Source organism: Poeciliopsis prolifica, unplaced genomic scaffold (assembly GCF_027474105.1).
Source record: "Poeciliopsis prolifica strain line A6 unplaced genomic scaffold, Auburn_PproV2 SCAFFOLD004, whole genome shotgun sequence".
NCBI lineage: Eukaryota > Metazoa > Chordata > Actinopteri > Cyprinodontiformes > Poeciliidae > Poeciliopsis > Poeciliopsis prolifica.
The window spans coordinates 17,304,118-17,322,109 of NW_026562379.1; the positions used below are offsets into that span (position 1 = coordinate 17,304,118).

General features: G+C 41.4%; 1 protein-coding gene and 1 pseudogene across 1 annotated transcript; both read right to left on the reverse strand.

Annotated features, from left to right (window-relative positions):
* Nucleotides 1-433: 433 nt before the first annotated feature.
* On the reverse strand, nucleotides 434-4,337 carry sertad3 (SERTA domain containing 3). The gene is made up of 2 exons (XM_055027776.1): nucleotides 3,930-4,337; nucleotides 434-2,084 (listed from the first exon to the last, which is right to left on the reverse strand). Exon 2 carries the CDS (start codon nucleotides 2,075-2,077, stop codon nucleotides 1,355-1,357), a length of 723 nt encoding a protein of 240 aa, XP_054883751.1. The 5' UTR covers nucleotides 2,078-2,084; nucleotides 3,930-4,337; the 3' UTR covers nucleotides 434-1,354.
* Nucleotides 4,338-8,025: 3,688 nt separating this feature from the next.
* LOC129358879 (scavenger receptor cysteine-rich type 1 protein M130-like) overlaps nucleotides 8,026-17,992 on the reverse strand; it is a 55,603-nt pseudogene continuing 45,636 nt past the window's right edge.

Consider the following 17,992-nt stretch of genomic DNA (forward strand, 5'->3'; position numbering starts at 1 on the left):
TGAAACCTTTAAGAAAACTGGAAGATACCAGGATGAATGGCAAATCTAGGGCTAAATGAGACCTAATGTCTGACGCATAATGTCTGGTAACAGGATTTAGAAATGTAGCTACAATCAGTTTTATAAATGCAGATTTAGTCTTGGAATCGCGCTGCTGTGGTTGCAGCAAATTGGAGCAACTTTGTAAACTATTTTTCAACTGTCTGGATAATCATAACCTCTAGTTTTGGATGCTGTGTTATCAGCGTTAAAGGATCATGTCCCCTACTCCAACAAGAATCTCATTTAAAACGGTTTGAAGTTGCTTCCAACTGCTAAATGTTTAAAAATCACAATTTGCACTCAGACATTTTATTAAGAACGTCTGTATTTCTAAAACTAAAGGGCTATAAAACAATAAAAGCACAAATAAAAACAAAATTGAAAGTACATCAAAATTTTAAAAAGTTTATAAGGTGGTACATTAATACATTATTAGTGATTTGTCCATATGATACAACTTTAAATGAAACATTTTGTTTGCAACAAAAACTGTTTATAGTCTGCAGAACAGCTAAAACTTCAGACGTTCCTGTTTCTTCAAACCATTTAAATGCTCAACAATTAAATATGAAATGCCCAACGATAACAGAACATTGAAGAACAAAAACAGGACTTTTTGTTTCGACACTGCCAATTGAAAATACTAACATGGTTGAGGCAAATGTGTGTTATTGACAAAAGTGCAAATATGTAATGTAAACCATATAAAAACCTGTCGGCACCGCTTGGATTCTCAGAGCCAATATGGCTGAAACTTTGCTGCTGGGCGCCGACCATCATCCAATGAGGAAGCAGTGTGTTAAATACAGTGCTGTGATTGCTCTTTGAATTAAAAAGACTTTGAAAAGACAAAACAACTTCAAGTTGAACTCCTACAGGAACTGAATGTAACAGACGCCTGACATGTTTAGGAAAAAACAGCTGAAATATTCCCAAAACACAAAACTTCCCGACTTCTTCACAGAAGATCCGAGCCGTAATGTTAGTGTTTCAGCCACATGATCAGAACCGACATCTGGCGCCACCTTCTGGTCCGGCCCTGGAACTGCTCAGGCTTTAGAGACGTAAACCTGCAGCGGCTCCTTCTGCAAACAGATTTTACTGTGACTGCGTTTTATTTTTAAACCAAAAGCTGCTGAAGTTCCTCCTGCCCTGTTTTTACGTTTCATTTGCATTCCTGACTTTCTAAACCCCATAATGCACTATTCTTTGAGTTCGTGTAGAAAATGTAAAAAAATAAGCATTTCTTTTCATCTGAATTCAGTCCACTGACTTATGATAGTTTTTTTGTTGTTTATTTTAGAGAAAGCCGTCAAGACTCCACCAAGATCTCCATCAGGTGCTCCAGCTCAAACGCTTCCCTGTTTTGATTAGGACCAGAGAAGGAGGCGGAGTCAGGCGAGGAAGAGGACGAGAGCGGACTGAAGGAGGAGAACGAAGGCAAACACCTGAAGTTGGAGGAGGCGGAGGAGAACGGCGGCAGGTAGCAGATCAGCTCCTCTTCGGCCGGGGAGCCGACTCTTCCCAGCAGGGACGCGTCTACTTCCTGGAACAGATCCGCCATATTGACGTCGTTCACATAGCCGGGTTTCGCCGCGTCGCCGGCGCTCTCTGGGAGGTTCTCCAGGGCCCGGAGAGGCGTCCGCAGAGCTGCCTGCGGGCCGCCGTCAATGGTGGAGTCCAGCGCAGTGAGGATGGAGGAAATGGCGGCTGAAAGGGAGAAGTCGGACTCCGCTGACCCCCAGTCCTCGTCCTCTGATGGGCCGCGGTTTGTGGGCGGAGCCACAGGTTCTCCGGACATTAAGGCAGAGTCCGGTGGCGACTCGCCGTGTTTCTCCAGAGCGATCTGGCGCAGCGTGTTGGCGATCAGAACCGAGCGGCGCAGGCTGGGCTCCGGCAGCTCCTGGCCGCGCTGGTACTTGTTCAGTGACATGGAGAAGACGAACTGCCGCTGGCTCTCCCACGTCGGGCTGCTGCGGTCCGACGCCTCCACGTCCTCCGGGTCCAGTTTCCGTTTCTGACCTTTCAGAATCATCTTCACGCTGCGGAGGAAAGCAGAAACGGTTCAAGATCCAACTAGACCTGACACAATAAGAAATTCACCGCGATCACTTCAGGCCTAATTTGTCCCAGAAGTTATTGTGGTTAATGATAATATTTCCAACTATCGTAATTTTCATTTTACTACTTCAGCTTATTTACACAAAAAACATCTTTCCTAAAATTCAACAAGACAGCTTCTCAACTTATTAAAACTTTACACATGAGGAGTTTTGGCTAAAACACATTTGCAGATTAAAGTGTTTTTAATTTCAATGGAGCTATAAATATAGAAATATATCACATGACCTGTTTTGGTTTATAATTAACAAACTGTCTTTTTGGTTTGATTACCTGATTACCAAATTATCTGACGAATGTTTAAATGATCAATTACACCTATGAATAACATGATCACAACATCAAATCTGCCAAAAATTTTAGTTTCTTTCAAGAAGAGCAACAAAGCTGGTTTGTAAAACAAGAGATCTCACTTTGACAAAAGCTGCAGGTCTGTGTCTAAATAAACTGTTAAACCTGGACTGGAGTTTCTGATGACAGCAGGGCTGTTGAAATCCAGTCCAACAGAACCGGTCCCTAGCATGTTTTCAAATGGTTAAAATGTGCAGGAGCCTTTAATTGAGCCAGGCCTGTCGAACCTGGAAAACATGTGGGACACCAGCACCTGAGGACGCAACTGAATACAGGTTTTCAGAAAATATTCATTTGTCTCCAATTGTGAAAACAAAAATTTGCTTTTTTTTATCATTACACCCTTTTTATAACATGCTAATTTTCCATGTTAGCATTTCTTGGTTTTCTAGACTAAATGTATTCAGATTTTTCCATCAGCTTTTGTGATATTTTGGGTGTTTGAGCTGAAAATGCCTTTGGGATTCTGAAGTAAAGCTGTTTTTTGTTTTGTTTCTGGTGTCAGGAAAACTTAATCCACTAACAGAAACTGAAAGGGATCAAAAAAAGATTCTGAATTTGCCATTTAAGATCAGAAATATCATTTCCTTAACATAAAATCGATGGGAAAAGCTTTAAATTTTTTATAAATTCTGTTACCTAATGGCGTCAGTCAATACATTAACCACAGGACAATAAGAATATACCCAAAAACCCAAATATACTAAATTTGGGTTTTCTGATTTTATTTGCTTTTTGCTTAGAAAAATTGAAAAACAATCAAATCAAACACTTTAAGACTGAACACTGTTTTATAACAAATAAAATAAAAACCCTCTTCTCAGGGCAGATGAATGGAGGAAATAAAACAATTGGTGTAGAGTATCACATGTTCTTATTTTTAAATAATGCCATCAACCTAATGGAGGACAGAAATTAGTCATCTGTTGGTTTCTTCCTAATCAACATTCTTCATGTCTCGTTTTTCTTAAGGTTTTCAAGTTTCAGGACAAATATAAGCTAATTCGGAAACACTTTAATGGTTGTGATCATTTAATTTGAAAAGTGTCAAATAAGTGAAAGTTTACCAAACATTATATCTAATTACAGGTAAAACCTAAAGTTCAGAATTGAAAAGGATTGCTAGCAGAAACAGTTCAGATTATAAATTGTGGTTTAATCACGTTTGTTTTTGTTTTATTTGGGTTTTTAGAGACATTTCTGACCCTCTGTGAGCTCCTGCTTTGAGACACAAGATGGTTGCTGATGTAACGTTTGGTTCATCGTGTGGGAGGGAAAAAAGTTAACCGGCTAAACGCTTCATAGCAGCATTTAAACTAACAACTTTAACATTTTATTTAGAAATTACCACTTTAAGTGGCCGGAAACCCCAGCTGTGAACATGTAAAGCAGTTTAAAAAGACAGTTAAACCGACCTGTTTGAGTAGTTCTCTCCTCCCTCGGCGAGTTTCGTTGCTGCCGTTTAACTTTTAAACTCGTCGCGATTTTTCACTTCGCTAAAAGGACGACCGGGGAAACTTCGCTTTTATGTAACCAAAGATAAAAAAAAATGAAAGGGAATTTAAATGGGGATTCTTTTGGGGGTGGAAAAACGTTCAAACTGTGCCGGAGCGCGGAGTCGACTGGAACTAAAACGGCAAGCTCCCGCCCGGGATTTGAGTTTCACGCCAGTCGCTTTACAGTTGGAGGCTGGCTGTCGAAAGGCATTCTGGGTAATGGAGTTTAGTTGCGTAACATTTCACCAGATGAGTTTTTCCTTTACAAAACCAGCTAAGGTGACACTTCCTCATCCTATACAAGGAACAGCATCAGTGTTAATATGAATATTGTTTATAAAACCGTTAAATCGTCACTGTTCCAGAAAAAGAGTTGGATATGATGTCATTCGCAGAACAGTAATTCCTGAATGATTACGCCATCTCACAAAAAAAGGCATTTCCGTCGGACTTCAGTATAAAACCACCAATACTGTTACCTAATGGCGTCAGTCAATACATTAACCACAGGACAATTTATAATTTATGACATAAAAGAAACAAATAATATCGTTAAAATGAGTAATTTCTTACCCACTTTGTATGCTTTTTAAAAAGAAAAGCAAGAGAAGAGGCGTCCACGTCCACAGGGAAACTCGTTTAAAATGAAGGGCAGTTATGAGAGCACAGGAAGAGAACTTACCTGAAAGCCGTGGCCCGAATGAAGGAACACTGCTAGTAAAATGAGCTCGAACTGAACAGAAACATGCCAAAGTTTCTGGTTTCGGTTCTATTCCTTTAAACTTCCAGCTTCATGAAGTTCCAGCAAGTCAAAAACCAGGTATTGAACGGAGAGGGGCGGGGATGCACCGCTGTCTGTCACATACCTTATTTGGAAATGGAACCATTGCACTCCGGAAGTGAAGGGGGCGCTATTTCCTATAGTATCCGCGGCCTCCAGTTTCTATTTTCTTGTGAAATCAGTAATATATCTTCATGTTTAGGAAGGATTTTTTATTCTCGGCATGTCTTTGAACTTGTCTCTTTTACTTGCCTCAGTGTAGCTCACAGTTTTTAACAGATTTTGCAGCTTTATGAGTATTTCTAAGTGGACTGAAGTTTAACTACTTAGTCTGTTCTTCAGCTGAAGCTCCAGGTTTCCAGCGATGAGCGACACGTTCTCAAATGCACCTTTCTTCTCCGGGCATATCAGCGCGACAGAGTCCAATAAGCACTCTTTAATAAATTCTCCGTCAGAAAACGCCTTACTTTTTCTGGTGATTTTGTGAGAAATTACAAAACTTGTCCTGACGGCTGCATCTCTGAATGTATGGAGTTTGGTAAAAAGTCCTTGTTGGGTTTGCAGTTTTACCGTCAATGCATCAGGCTTCCTCGCGCGCTCTTCATCAGACAGGTTCCGGTGTGTCGGCTCGAGCTTCGTCGTGTAGTGGCGATTCAAATTATAATCTTTAAACACAGCAATCTGTGTACCACAAATTAAGCACACGGCTTTACATTTAATTTCTGTAAAGAAATAGTTGGCAGTCCATGTCTTATTGAAAACACGGCATTCCTCATCAACTTTTCTTTTTTTTAGCGTGAGCGGACATCTTGGGGCTAACCAAGCATCACTTGTCACTCACAAGTTATGCACAGACATACGTCCATAAATAAGTTTTCAAAATAAAAGCAGAACAGTTGTATTGCACGCACAACATAGATGTTTATTAAAATTTATTTTGTAATTTGTGATTGCTGCTGTTGACCTTAACTCACAATCATGCATGAGCATACGTCCACGGAAGTAATGCAAATAACGCTTTTCAAAACAAAAGCGGCACCGTTGTATTGCACACTCGACATAGATACTTTTTAAAATGTATTTTGTAATTTATGATTGGCCTCACGCGGGCCGGATAGGGACTCACAAAGGGCCGGATGTGGCCCGCAGGCCGTAAGATGCCCAGGTCTGAACTAGGACATGATGAGCAGTCCTGGTCCTGGAGGGCCGGTGTCCTGCAACTCTTAGACATCACCCAACACACTTTGATCCAATGGGCCAATCACCTCCTAAGTGCAGGCAAGTTCTCCAGAATCCTGCTAATGACCTCATTATTTGACTCAGGTGTTGAAGTAGAGATACTCTAAAAGTTGCAGGAGACCCTGGAGGCCTGGAGTTGCCCACACCTGACCCAGGAAGTGGACTGAAGTTTAACTACTTAGGCTGGTCGATGCATCTGATCTCCTGTTGCCCTCAACCTCATTGGATCCTGTTTGGGGTTGAAATGATCTTTAACAGACTGAGGAAAAACGATCAAAAACCAGGGAGAATATATCAATTCTTTGTCAATATTTATTTGAAGGCTTTACAGCATTTGGAGTCTCTGCTCACTGAACACAGTCAGGAGAAAGAGCCTCGAGCAAAACACAGCAAACTGTTTGATAGGAAAGGTTTCATTCCATCCTCACAGTTTAACAATCTACTGAGCTACAAAACAGACTGCAAGCAAACGCATTTTCTTTCATAAAGCATATTAAACATTTAAGGATGTCATAAGAATGCAAAAAAGAAAATATTCTACAACTTTATAATAATACACAGTTCAGAGAAACAGCTAAAGAAGATTCAGTTTTCCAGCCTTTAATTCCAAATATCTCAAATTGTTTTATGACTAGACGTTTTAGCAATTTAAGAAATCTCTAATTATATTTTGACTAGAAGAAATTATGTCAGATTTACCTTTGAGATGTATGGAGACTTCAATTCAAGATATTTACAATGAATTACTGACTATCTGAAATACACATTTCAGATCTCTACAATTTAATTATGACTAGTCAGAAAGTAAATTCAAGATATCTGGATTGTAGTTTTGACTAGTCATAATTCAAATCAAAGATATCTCTATTTAGTCCATAATTCAAGATATCTTAAATGTATTTTTGGATAGGAGAAATGTCGTTTTGACTAGAGGAAATTAAATTCTAGATATCTTACAAGTAAATAAATTAGAGAAATCTTGAATTATTCAACTTTTCTATTTAAAATATATAAAATGAACATTCGGTCTAGTCAAAATGTCACTGATTTACGTGGAAATTTGAAAGTTTAATGAAACAATAAAAAACACAAAAAATGAAAAAAGTTGTTTGAAAATGGATTGACAGCAATTTTAGCTTTTCAAAGCTGTTTTTAAGTGAATTTGGTTCGTCGGAAATAAATACACAGGATTTTTTTGCAGATATCATTAGCAGTCTTATAGTTTATGAAGTTTTATGTTCTCCACATTTCCAACATTGCTGAGCTTTTTCTAATTTGTGGCATTTATGGACAATTTTGTGCAGGAAATATAAAATAATGCAGGCAACTGTTTGGACACCACAAAGGGTCTTTTCCGTCATTCTTAATTCAGATATCTGAAATCGTAATTCCGGATTCATGTCTCATCAAATTACAGATCCACTGACGCAATTTGAGATATCTTGAAATGAATTTTGATCAGTCAGAATGTAATTAAAGATATCTTGAATTATTATTCTCTCCAGTCAGAATGTAAATGCAGATATCTAGAATTATTATTCCGGATAGTCAAAATGCATTTTTAGATATCTAGAACTTAATTACGGATAGTCAGACGAAACCAAATTTATGTTGAAACGGCTTGCCATAGCTTCATAACCCCAACCAAGACAAGGACACAAGCTGGATCCAGGGCCTGAATGGAAATGGCTGCCTAACCTTTGACCCCAAATGTCCTATCATATGCTATCCTTGCAAGGTTGTTGATCAGATTTTGATCAAGTGGGTTTTTGTTATATTTTGTTTGGTGGATGTTTTCTTTTCCCTTCTTATATAAGTTTTACTTCTGTAGGTTTAGTCCAGATGCAAATTTCTGAATGTTGAACTTCCTTCCTGCTGCAGGAGCTCAGAGACATTTTATTATAGATACATAGACGGACAGATTCCCAGGAGTCTGAAACGTGTCTCTGCTCCTTCCTGTGGATGTGAAACCAAGATGATTTTCTCCTGGTTCCTTCAGACTGCAGCCTCCTCCTCTAAGCCGCCTTCAGCTCTGGATCCTTCATCAAGAACGTTCATCATGATGTTTTCTGGTCCAGACTTCTGGTTTCTCCTGGCCTGGAAACAGAGGATGGTTCAGCTGCAAGGCAACAACTTTCCCAACTCAACACATCATGCATGATACATGCAGTACCTTATAGTTGAGGAGCAGGACGGATCCCAGCATTCCCAGCATTCCCAGCAGGACGACAACCAGTCTGATGATCAAAGCAGTGAGATGGGCTGAAAATGAATGAAACAGATTCAGGATCAGCTTTCATCAGATGAGTCCAGCTAGAAATGAACAATAATCACATAGACCCTGGTTTTCATGCTGCCTGTAGATCATGAACATTAATATAATCAATCCTCCTCTCTGACCTCATGAATGAGGCAGACAGCTGCTGGTTCACCTGAAGCAGAACTTCTCCTGATGGACTCCATGAGTTTATCTGAGACAGTGAGGTTGAGAGGCTGGCTCATAGACCAGAAGTTATGGGAGAAAACGTAGACGTGGTAAAGGCAGCGGTAGGTTCCTTGGTGGGCGTGGCCAGCAGCAGCGAACAGGAAGAGGGCGGAGTGATTAACAGCTGGCAGGGTCTGGTTCTGAGTGTAGTTAGAGGTGCTGAAGATGAGCTGGAAGGAGCCGCCTGCATACTGAGGCCTGATGGAGCACATGATGCTGAACTCTGAGCCAATGAGGAGCTCAGACCCCTGCTTTCTGCCTGTGGAGACCCCGTCAGTGGAGGAAGAGAGGAAGATGAGCGGCTCAACCAGCAGACCTGGCAACGCAGAGGAAACACAGAGACAACTGGATCTGATCTGAGGTGGAAAACAAGATGGCTGATCATAGACTGGTTACCATGGTCACTAGCATGTTTCTACATGATTACTAACAACTTTATGATTCAGTAAAGTCAGTAATATTTAAACCAGTTTTAGTTTCTAAACATCTGGAACCTGATGGAAGAAACATTTTAAAATATATAAATATGAGTTCAGATTTACCTGAGCAGATGAACTCATGGCTCTGATCATTGGTTTTATTATCAGGTAAACAGTTTTTTAATGCAGATCCTGACTGAAAACATTCAGACCAGATCAACCAAACTGGTCTTCCTGAAGCTTCCATTGTTTTTCTTTCTGAAACAGCAGAACCACAGTCCAGTCCAGCACAAACTGCAGGACCTGAGTTCATGTCCCAGTTATGTTTCCAAACATTCACTGGTCTCCACTCTTGTTGATGGAACATCTCTAGTCTCCCGGCACATCGACTGGCCTCTCCCACCAACCTGATGTTGTCTTGATCTGAGCAGAGACAGAGAGTTCATTAATGAAGGAAGTGAAGCAGTGAACAGCAGCAGGTCTGCAGATCCTCCTCTACCTGAACAGGTGAGTCCTACAGCTTGACCAGGTGAGCAGCTGTTTCTACCTGAACTCTTCCTGCTGCTGCAGTTCAGCAGAGCAGACTCACTGCCTTCACATAGGAACTCTCTGCTCCCCACTGGAGCCTCTGCTTCTCCATAGAGCGCCCCCTGGAGGACTGAAGGAGGCCCACAGCCAATCTCCTGCAGACCACCTGTGCATCCTGCAGGTCAAAGTCTTTTTCACACACTGAGGACCACGACTGGTTGGTCTTCACCTCCAGTCTGCCTGAGCACCGGTTGGTCCCTGGAACCAGCCTGACTGAATCTGTGGATGCAGAAAGAAAAAAGTTTTAAAATATTTCAGAACTTTATTTTTCTAGATACTCATGGAAACATCTCTGAGTTTGATGAAAATAAAGGTCAGAAAACAAAGTGAAGTGAAACCGACTGTACCTGCAAGTTTATCATTCATTATTATTTCTGCTGAATTTATCACATTTTGGGCCTTAACATGATCATAAACTCACTAAATGTCTAACAAACTTTAATCTTTGTGAAAATGTGAATATTTAAGTGGAATTAAAAATAAATGTGGCAATGTGGCTGAACAGCGCCCCTAGTTCAGCCAGGCCAACAACCATAACACACAAAAGGTTTTCCTGCTATTTCCACTAAAAACAGGAAGTCCACCATTTTGGATCAAAAGTCATTTCCTGTTGATTTTCAGGTTTTAAACATGTCTGATTTCCTTGAACTCCTGGGATTTTGATGCATCGACTTCAAAGCAGCAGAGATTAAAAGTTATCAAAATGATGAGTTTTTGTTCATCTATTGGAATAAACTGAGAACTTTATCTGGATATTTAAAGTATTTTAGTTTCCCTCAAGGCTTCAGGTTCTTAGTTAAAGGTGATGATTTCTCTGCAGACATCTGGAACCTGATGGAAGAAACATTTTAAAATATATAAATATGAGTTCAGATTTACCTGAGCAGATGATCTCAAGGCTCTGATCACTGGTTCTATCATCAGGTAAAAAGTATTTTAATGCAGATCCTGACTGAGAATATTCAGACCAGATCAACCAAACTGGTCTCCTTGAACCTTCATATGAATTTCTTGCTGAAACAGCAGAACCACAGTCCAGTTCAGCACAAACTGCAGGAACTGAGTTCATGTCCCAGTAACGATCCCAAACATCCACTGGTCTCCACTCTTCTTGATGGAACATCTCCAGTCTCCCGGCACATCGACTGGCCTCTCCCACCAACCTGATGTTGTCTTGATGTGAGCAGAGACAGAGAGTTCATTAATGAAGGAAGTGAAGCAGTGAACAGCAGCAGGTCTGCAGATCCTCCTCTACCTGAACAGGTGAGTCCAACAGCTTGACCAGGTGAGCAGCTGTTTCTACCTGAACTCTTCCTGCTGCTGCAGTTCAGCAGAGCAGACTCACTGCCTTCACACAGGAACTCTCTGCTCCCCACTGGAGCCTCTGCTTCTCCATAGAGCGCCCCCTGGAGGACTGAAGGAGGCCCACAGCCAATCTCCCTGCAGACCACCTGTGCATCCTGCAGGTCAAAGTCTTTTTCACACACTGAGGACCACGACTGGTTGGTCTTCACCTCCAGTCTGCCTGAGCACCGGTTGGTCCCTGAAACCAGCCTGACTGAATCTGTGGATGCAGAAAGAAAAAAAAATTAAAATATTTCAGAACTTTATTTTTCTAGATACTCATGGAAACATCTCTGAGTTTGATGAAAATAAAGGTCAAGAAAACAAAGTGAAGTGAAACCGACTGTACCTGCAAGTTTATCATTCATTATTATTTCTGCTGAATTTATCACATTTTGGGCCTTAACATGATCATAAACTCACTAAATGTCTAACAAACTTTAATCTCTGTGAAAATGTGAATATTTCAGTGGAATTAAAAATAAATGTGACAATATAGCTGAACAGCGCCCCCTAGTTCAGCCAGGCCAACAACCATAACAAACAAAAGGTTTTCCTGCTATTTCCACTAAAAACAGGAAGTCCACCATTTTGGATCAAAAGTCATTTCCTGTTGATTTTCAGGTTTTAAACATGTCTGATTTCCTTGAACTCCTGGGATTTTGATGCATCGACTTCAAAGCAGCAAAGATTAAAAGTTATCAAAATGATGAGTTTTTGTTCATCTATTGGAATAAACTGAGAACTTTATCTGGATATTTAAAGTATTTTAGTTTCCCTCAAGGCTTCAGGTTCTTAGTTAAAGGTGATGATTTCTCTGCAGACATCTGGAACCTGATGGAAGAAACATTTTAAAATATATAAATATGAGTTCAGATTTACCTGAGCAGATGATCTCACGGCTCTGATGACTGGTTACATCATAAGGTAAACAGTTTTTTAATGTAGATCCTGATTGAAAACAGTTAGACCACATCCCCCAAACTGGTCTCTTTGAGGCTTCATATGCGTTTCTTGCTGAAACAGCAGAACCACAGTCCAGTGCAGCACAAACTGCAGCAACTGAGTTCATGGTCCAGTAAAGTTCCCAAACATATACTGGTCTCCACTCTTCATGATGGAACATCTCCAGTCTCCCGGCACATCGACTGGCCTCTCCCACCAACCTGATGTTGTCTTGATGTGAGCAGAGACAGAGAGTTGATTAATGAAGGAAGTGAAGCAGTGAACAGCAGCAGGTCTGCAGATCCTCCTCTACCTGAACAGGTGAGTCCAACAGCTTGACCAGGTGAGCAGCTGTTTCTACCTGAACTCTTCCTGCTGCTGCAGTTCAGCAGAGCAGACTCACTGCCTTCACACAGGAACTCTCTGCTCCCCACTGGAGCCTCTGCTTCTCCATAGAGCGCCCCCTGGAGGACTGAAGGAGGCCCACAGCCAATCTCCCTGCAGACCACCTGTGCATCCTGCAGGTCAAAGTCTTTTTCACACACTGAGGACCACGACTGGTCGGTCTTCACCTCCAGTCTGCCTGAGCACCGGTTGGTCCCTGGAACCAGCCTGACTGAATCTGTGGATGCAGAAAGAATAAAAGTTTCTTCAACATTTTCACTGAATTTGGTTCCAGTTTGTTCAGCAAAGCTACAATCCAGTTCAGACTCTGTGGAGGAACAAACCAACTAGTGGAGAACGGGCGGAGAGGGGGGCTGGGAAGAGTTTATATTTTTATATCTTGTTTTTAATATTCTTTGCACTTTTAGCATCTGCCTTTACTGCAGGCCTGGAGATGAATGGAAAAAAACTGAAGACAAACAGAGAAAATTACACTAGAACAGCACAAAGAACCTATGAATGATCAAATTAATATTTTATCATTGTTTTCTACAAAGCAAATGACAGATTTAATGACAGAATCATAGAAAACTATCATCTTAACTCTCTGAACTTAATTTGTGGAGGAAGTGCAACATTTGATCAGCTTCTTCTCAGTGACATTGAGGTTTTTATAGCCCTGAATCTGCTCCACTGGTTCCCCTTTAATCTAATCAAACTTCATTCAGTCACTAACCTGGTAAAAACCAGCCGCTCTGTTCCACACTTTGGTTCATCCAGAGAGTCTGGACTGTGTTGAGGTTTTAAATTTCACACAGTGTCTAATGTTTGTCCATTACCAAGCACTGATATATGAAATCACTCAATCAGGTTTATTGGCACATTGTGCTCAATACAGAGAGCAGATCAGACGATCTATAGTGAAACATTTCTCATTGAAAACTCCCCAGGCAGAGACAACAGGAGTTTTATACCAAGGCTGGTTCTCATGCAGCTGCAGGAAAACATCTCCCAACCTTGTGCTTGCAAACCAAACAGCTTCATTTGGTGAGAGTTCACTGGCATTTAGGATGAAGACAATACAACCAGCAGATATTACCTTACAATAATTTGTCCACCACAAAACAGAGAAGAGCCCAATGAGGCGACTGTTGATGTTCATTCAATATTTGAAAGTGTGACCAACATGGACTGAACTTCCTCCACTGCCATTGATTAAACTACAGACAGACTGTGTTTCTACAATAACAGCAAATCAAGGTCATCATTCAAACTTCTTCTGTTCACTGATTGGTCCAGTAGAAAATCTACCAGAGGGAATCCAGGTGAAGGGGAAGAAGCCCAGACTGAGCTGGAAGTGAGAATATTTTTAAAGTGGAGTTGGAAGCAGAACAGGAAGACACTGGCCAGGATATGAAATCACCTGAACAGACGATCTCTACATTGCCGCTCTCAACTCTTCGTACTGACACCACAGATCCACAGTGGAGCTGTCTGCACAATCCAGCTGCTGTTGTAAAGTTCCAGTTCTTGTTCCAAAACTTCACTGGTTCCCAGTCTCCCAGTTCCTTCTTCTCCAGTCTGCCAACACAGCGACTCCTTCCTGCTACCAGTCTGAGTTCATCAGCCAGCGCTGGAAGAAACAACATTTACATGTTGGGTTAGAAAAAGCAAAGACAGATTGATTTAGGATGTGATGACAGGATCCTGTTGATGGTGTTTATTTATCTTCTCTTAGAGGCAGAGCTGTCATGGATGGTTCTGATCAAAGCACCTTTATGTAGGAGTGGCCTAGTTAAAGCCCAGACTGAAATGCTATGTACGCTCTGTAGTAAGACCTGAAATGTTTCTCATTATTCTCCTTTTCTACCCATTTATACTTGATGTCTTTACTGAGACCAACCAAAGTCAAATTTATTGTTTTTGTGTAAAAGTCCATAAATGAGCTCTGATGCTAACTCTATGCAAAATCCCATCATATCTGGAAAAACATCTCTATTGACTTTAATGGGTTTTTATCTGTTATATTCATTCTGACAGTTAAATAATTGTGGGAGATTTCAACACCATGTTGACGAGCCTGAAGACAGAGGGGATTAAAAGCTTGATATTGTTCATTTTGCTTTAATTCACATGTTAACCCAGCAACACGTCATCAAGGACACATTATGGACCTGCTTATCAGGCAGGCTGTGAATATTTCCAGCGTCTCTGTAACTGATGTGGCCCCGTCTGATTGTTTCACTGTTACCTTTGAAACCACAGATGTATATTATAGATCTGCAAGACGACTCTGTTGGGGCCGAACGTCAACGGAGTGAAACTCAACGTCACGTTTATGGTGAAATCTCCAACGTCTGCACTAACATTGCAGGGAAACGCTCATAAAGCAGAACATGAACAATGATTGAGCTTCATTTGCTACAGCTGACAGACTCACAAACCACCTGAGCTGCAGCCAAACTGGGCCTGCACATTTCTTTAGAGAAAATCACCACAATTAGAGGATTAATCTGCACATCGTTTTCACCAGCACAACCAGCGGTACCAGAAGCTGGTCCAGTGACCGTGGTGCTACTGGGCTCGGTTGGCCAGCAAACGGGCCTGACCAGAACCTCAGAGAGAACCTGTGGAGCCAAGAGGAAGATGAGAGGATTCATGCAGAAGGAGCCATTTTATGCGGCTCCACCTGTTTACTGCGCAGATTCAGCGCCGCTGCAGAGTTTCTGCAGCTTCTCCTTATCAATCAATCAATCAGATTAATTTTATAGCTCATTTCAGCAACAAGGCAGTTCAAAGTGCTTTACTTCATCAAAACACTGAAACCAACAACTGTTGATGTTATTGGCTCCTTAGCAGCAAGTAGACAATATAAACATCACTAACTGCAGCAGCAGCTCTACGATCTGAGACCAGAAACAGTTTCCAGGTTTTTGATTGTAAAATTTAACATGTTTATCAGTCGATCGTTTTGAACTTGAACTCCAGTGAATATCAGTGTTTTGTGTGAAAGTGGAGTCCTACCTGAGCTGCAGAGACACAGCAGCAGCATCAGAGCTGTTTGGTCCATGTTTCCTCTGAATGTGGAGCGAAGCTTCGTCTCTTGATGTGATCAGGATGAGGCTCCAGACTCTGAAGACTTCCTACTTTAAGCTGTTTTATCTGCTGCTTCCTGAACGTCACAGTTCACGTCTTTGGCTGCTTTCAGAGAAAACGCCTCCTTCCTAGGAGCTCATGGTGAAGATGGGTTCATACTGGGCTCATACTGGGCCTACTGGGATTCAGGCTTTCACCAGTCTCTGTTGTTCCTGTGTTTAGGTCAGTGCTTGTTCTGCAAGTGGCGGAGTGGATCCAGGTGTGTTTCATCCACTGAAGGGGAACCTGATGTTGTTGGCAGCAGCAGCTCAGCTTCCCTGCAGCAAGGAGTCACTGCTGAGCAGAACTGAGCCCAGGTGTTGCTGCTATGAAGAGAAGAAACAGACAGAACATAAACCTGATGTCAGCAATAACTGCAGAAAAAACAAGCAGGGTTTCCCCCAGGGTCTGATAAGCCTGACGGCCCGCCAGGCTTTCCTGGCTCCTCCGCCAGGCTAAGTGTTGCTTATTTATATTACCAGGAAAACAAAACAAATATATTTCATTTTCTTGTTTTGAAAAAGCCGTATTGCATCCCATTTTCTCTCTATCAGTGGAACAGCGGTGACATCAGGGACTGAAGGCTGAGTTATAGTCGCTCTCAACTGTTGGGGTTGAGCGCGTGGAGCCAAGACAGCAGGATGGCGACTATAGTTAAGGTTTAGATTGTAGCCGCCTGGAAGAGCATCTTCCAGTCTGTGTGAACGTAATTCGGCGCGTTCGATACGCAACGAACATGCAGAGGTGCAGGAGGTTCTGCGACACGCTGCGCATGCGGCGCCTGCCTCTGTCTATGTTGTAAAGTTATATTATCATGGGCTTTATTATTTGGGTATAAAGGGCCTTTAGCCCCGCCCCCTGGCCTTTAGCCCCGCCCCCTGGCCCGGTGCGCCGCCCAGCGACCAGTTCTCTCTCTGCACTGTAAAGTTTATGTCTGTGGTCCTAGTTGGTCCCAGTTGGTCCCAGGTGGTCCCAGTTGGTCCCAGTTGGTCCCATGTGGTCCCAGTTGGTCCCAGTTGGCCCCAGTTAGTCCCAGTTGGTCCCAGTTGGTCCCAGGTGGTCCCAGTTGGTCCCAGATGGTCCCAGGTGGTCCGAGTTGGTCCCAGTTGGCCGGTGCATTACTGGGTAAGCGGTTCAGCCCAGCATCACGCTTGTTTTAAATGATTTATTATCATTTTTTCTGTGACACGATGCATCAAACCAGGCCAAATGCTTTGTCCCCTCTGCCTGGAGCAGAGTTTGACTTTGGGGCCCCTCTTGCTGCTAGAAACATCAGCATCTCTAGATTGTTGACATGGGAACAAAACAATCTAACTATGAATATTATTCTTTAAACTTTTACACAGTAAACTTTAAAATCTTAAAGTTAAAATCTTTTAATTCATGTTGTAACTATTAAATTTAGCAGCTTTGATTAATAAACAAATGTTACCTTTATGTGTTTGTGTTAAAATATTAGTATTTCTGGGGCCACCGAAGCCCTGGGGGCCTTATGGAGCCGCAGGCTGACTGTGGATTAAACAGAAGAGCAAATAATTGATATTCATTTGAATCGTAGTTTTTGATTTGATGTTTTTAAGACTCTATGGTTGTGGGTTTAAATAGCATTTCACTGCCGATGTTTCCTGTAACATTTAATTACCTTGTAATATTTTTACATTTCCTCTCTTTTAATACAAAAACACGGTGGATCGTCTTAGTGCCCCGAAAACCAGACGCAGCAAGTTTTCTAGGGAAAACCTGGAGCAAGGATGGAGAGTAGTAGGAGAAAGTAGCAGAGGGAGGAGAAGTGGTCAGTTTCTCCTCCAGGAAGATTCCTGGAACATTTCAGATTATAAATCTGGAATATTTGAATTATTGTTTTCTGTCTTTGGTCATCAGAGCAGAAAGGCTTCATAGAGGCAGAGAGAGAAATCTAGACATTAATCTGGGTGTTCAGCCTCTGTGTGCTGCCGTGAGCTTGCTGAGTGATGCTAATCTGGATTGAAGCGTCAGCAACATTATCAGCTTTATTGCAACATAACCAGGTTTTTCAGGGTGAATCTAAACTTTAGATCTTCAGCTGGAAAAAGTTGTTTATTTCAAAGAGTTGAGATATTTTAGACCCATTTAACTCAAAACATTTATTATTTAGCATATTAAACACTACCAGCCCTTTATGCTGCTGCAGCAACATGCATGCATGAAAATCTAAACTATTATCTCAACCTTTGCAGCTCTGAGCCAAAATTCGAGCCGGTTGGTCCAAAGTTGAGTTTGATAGTCGGGTCGGGCTTCTGCGGTGCATTTTTAATAAACCAGCAGGTTTTCTGGCATTTCTAATTGCTCTGATGGACTAATTACATTTTTTACCTTCATAATTTCACATAAAACATGTTTTTGCATGTTTATCATCTTTTGATAGTATCACAGTTTCCATCTGCTTTGGCCGACTCAATATACTGAATGATGAAATATCCGTCACTAAGCAAAAAGCCACTGACTCTTCAAAATCCCCAAATAAATTAAAGTACAACTTCTGAGATAAATTTTGTATATTTTCTGTAATAATTAGCTCCACTAATCTATTAGTCCAGCTAATTATTAGCTTAGCACTAAAGCTAAACAAAAAAGAAAAGATCATCTTTCTTGTTTGAGTTTAAATATTTACAATCAATCTGAA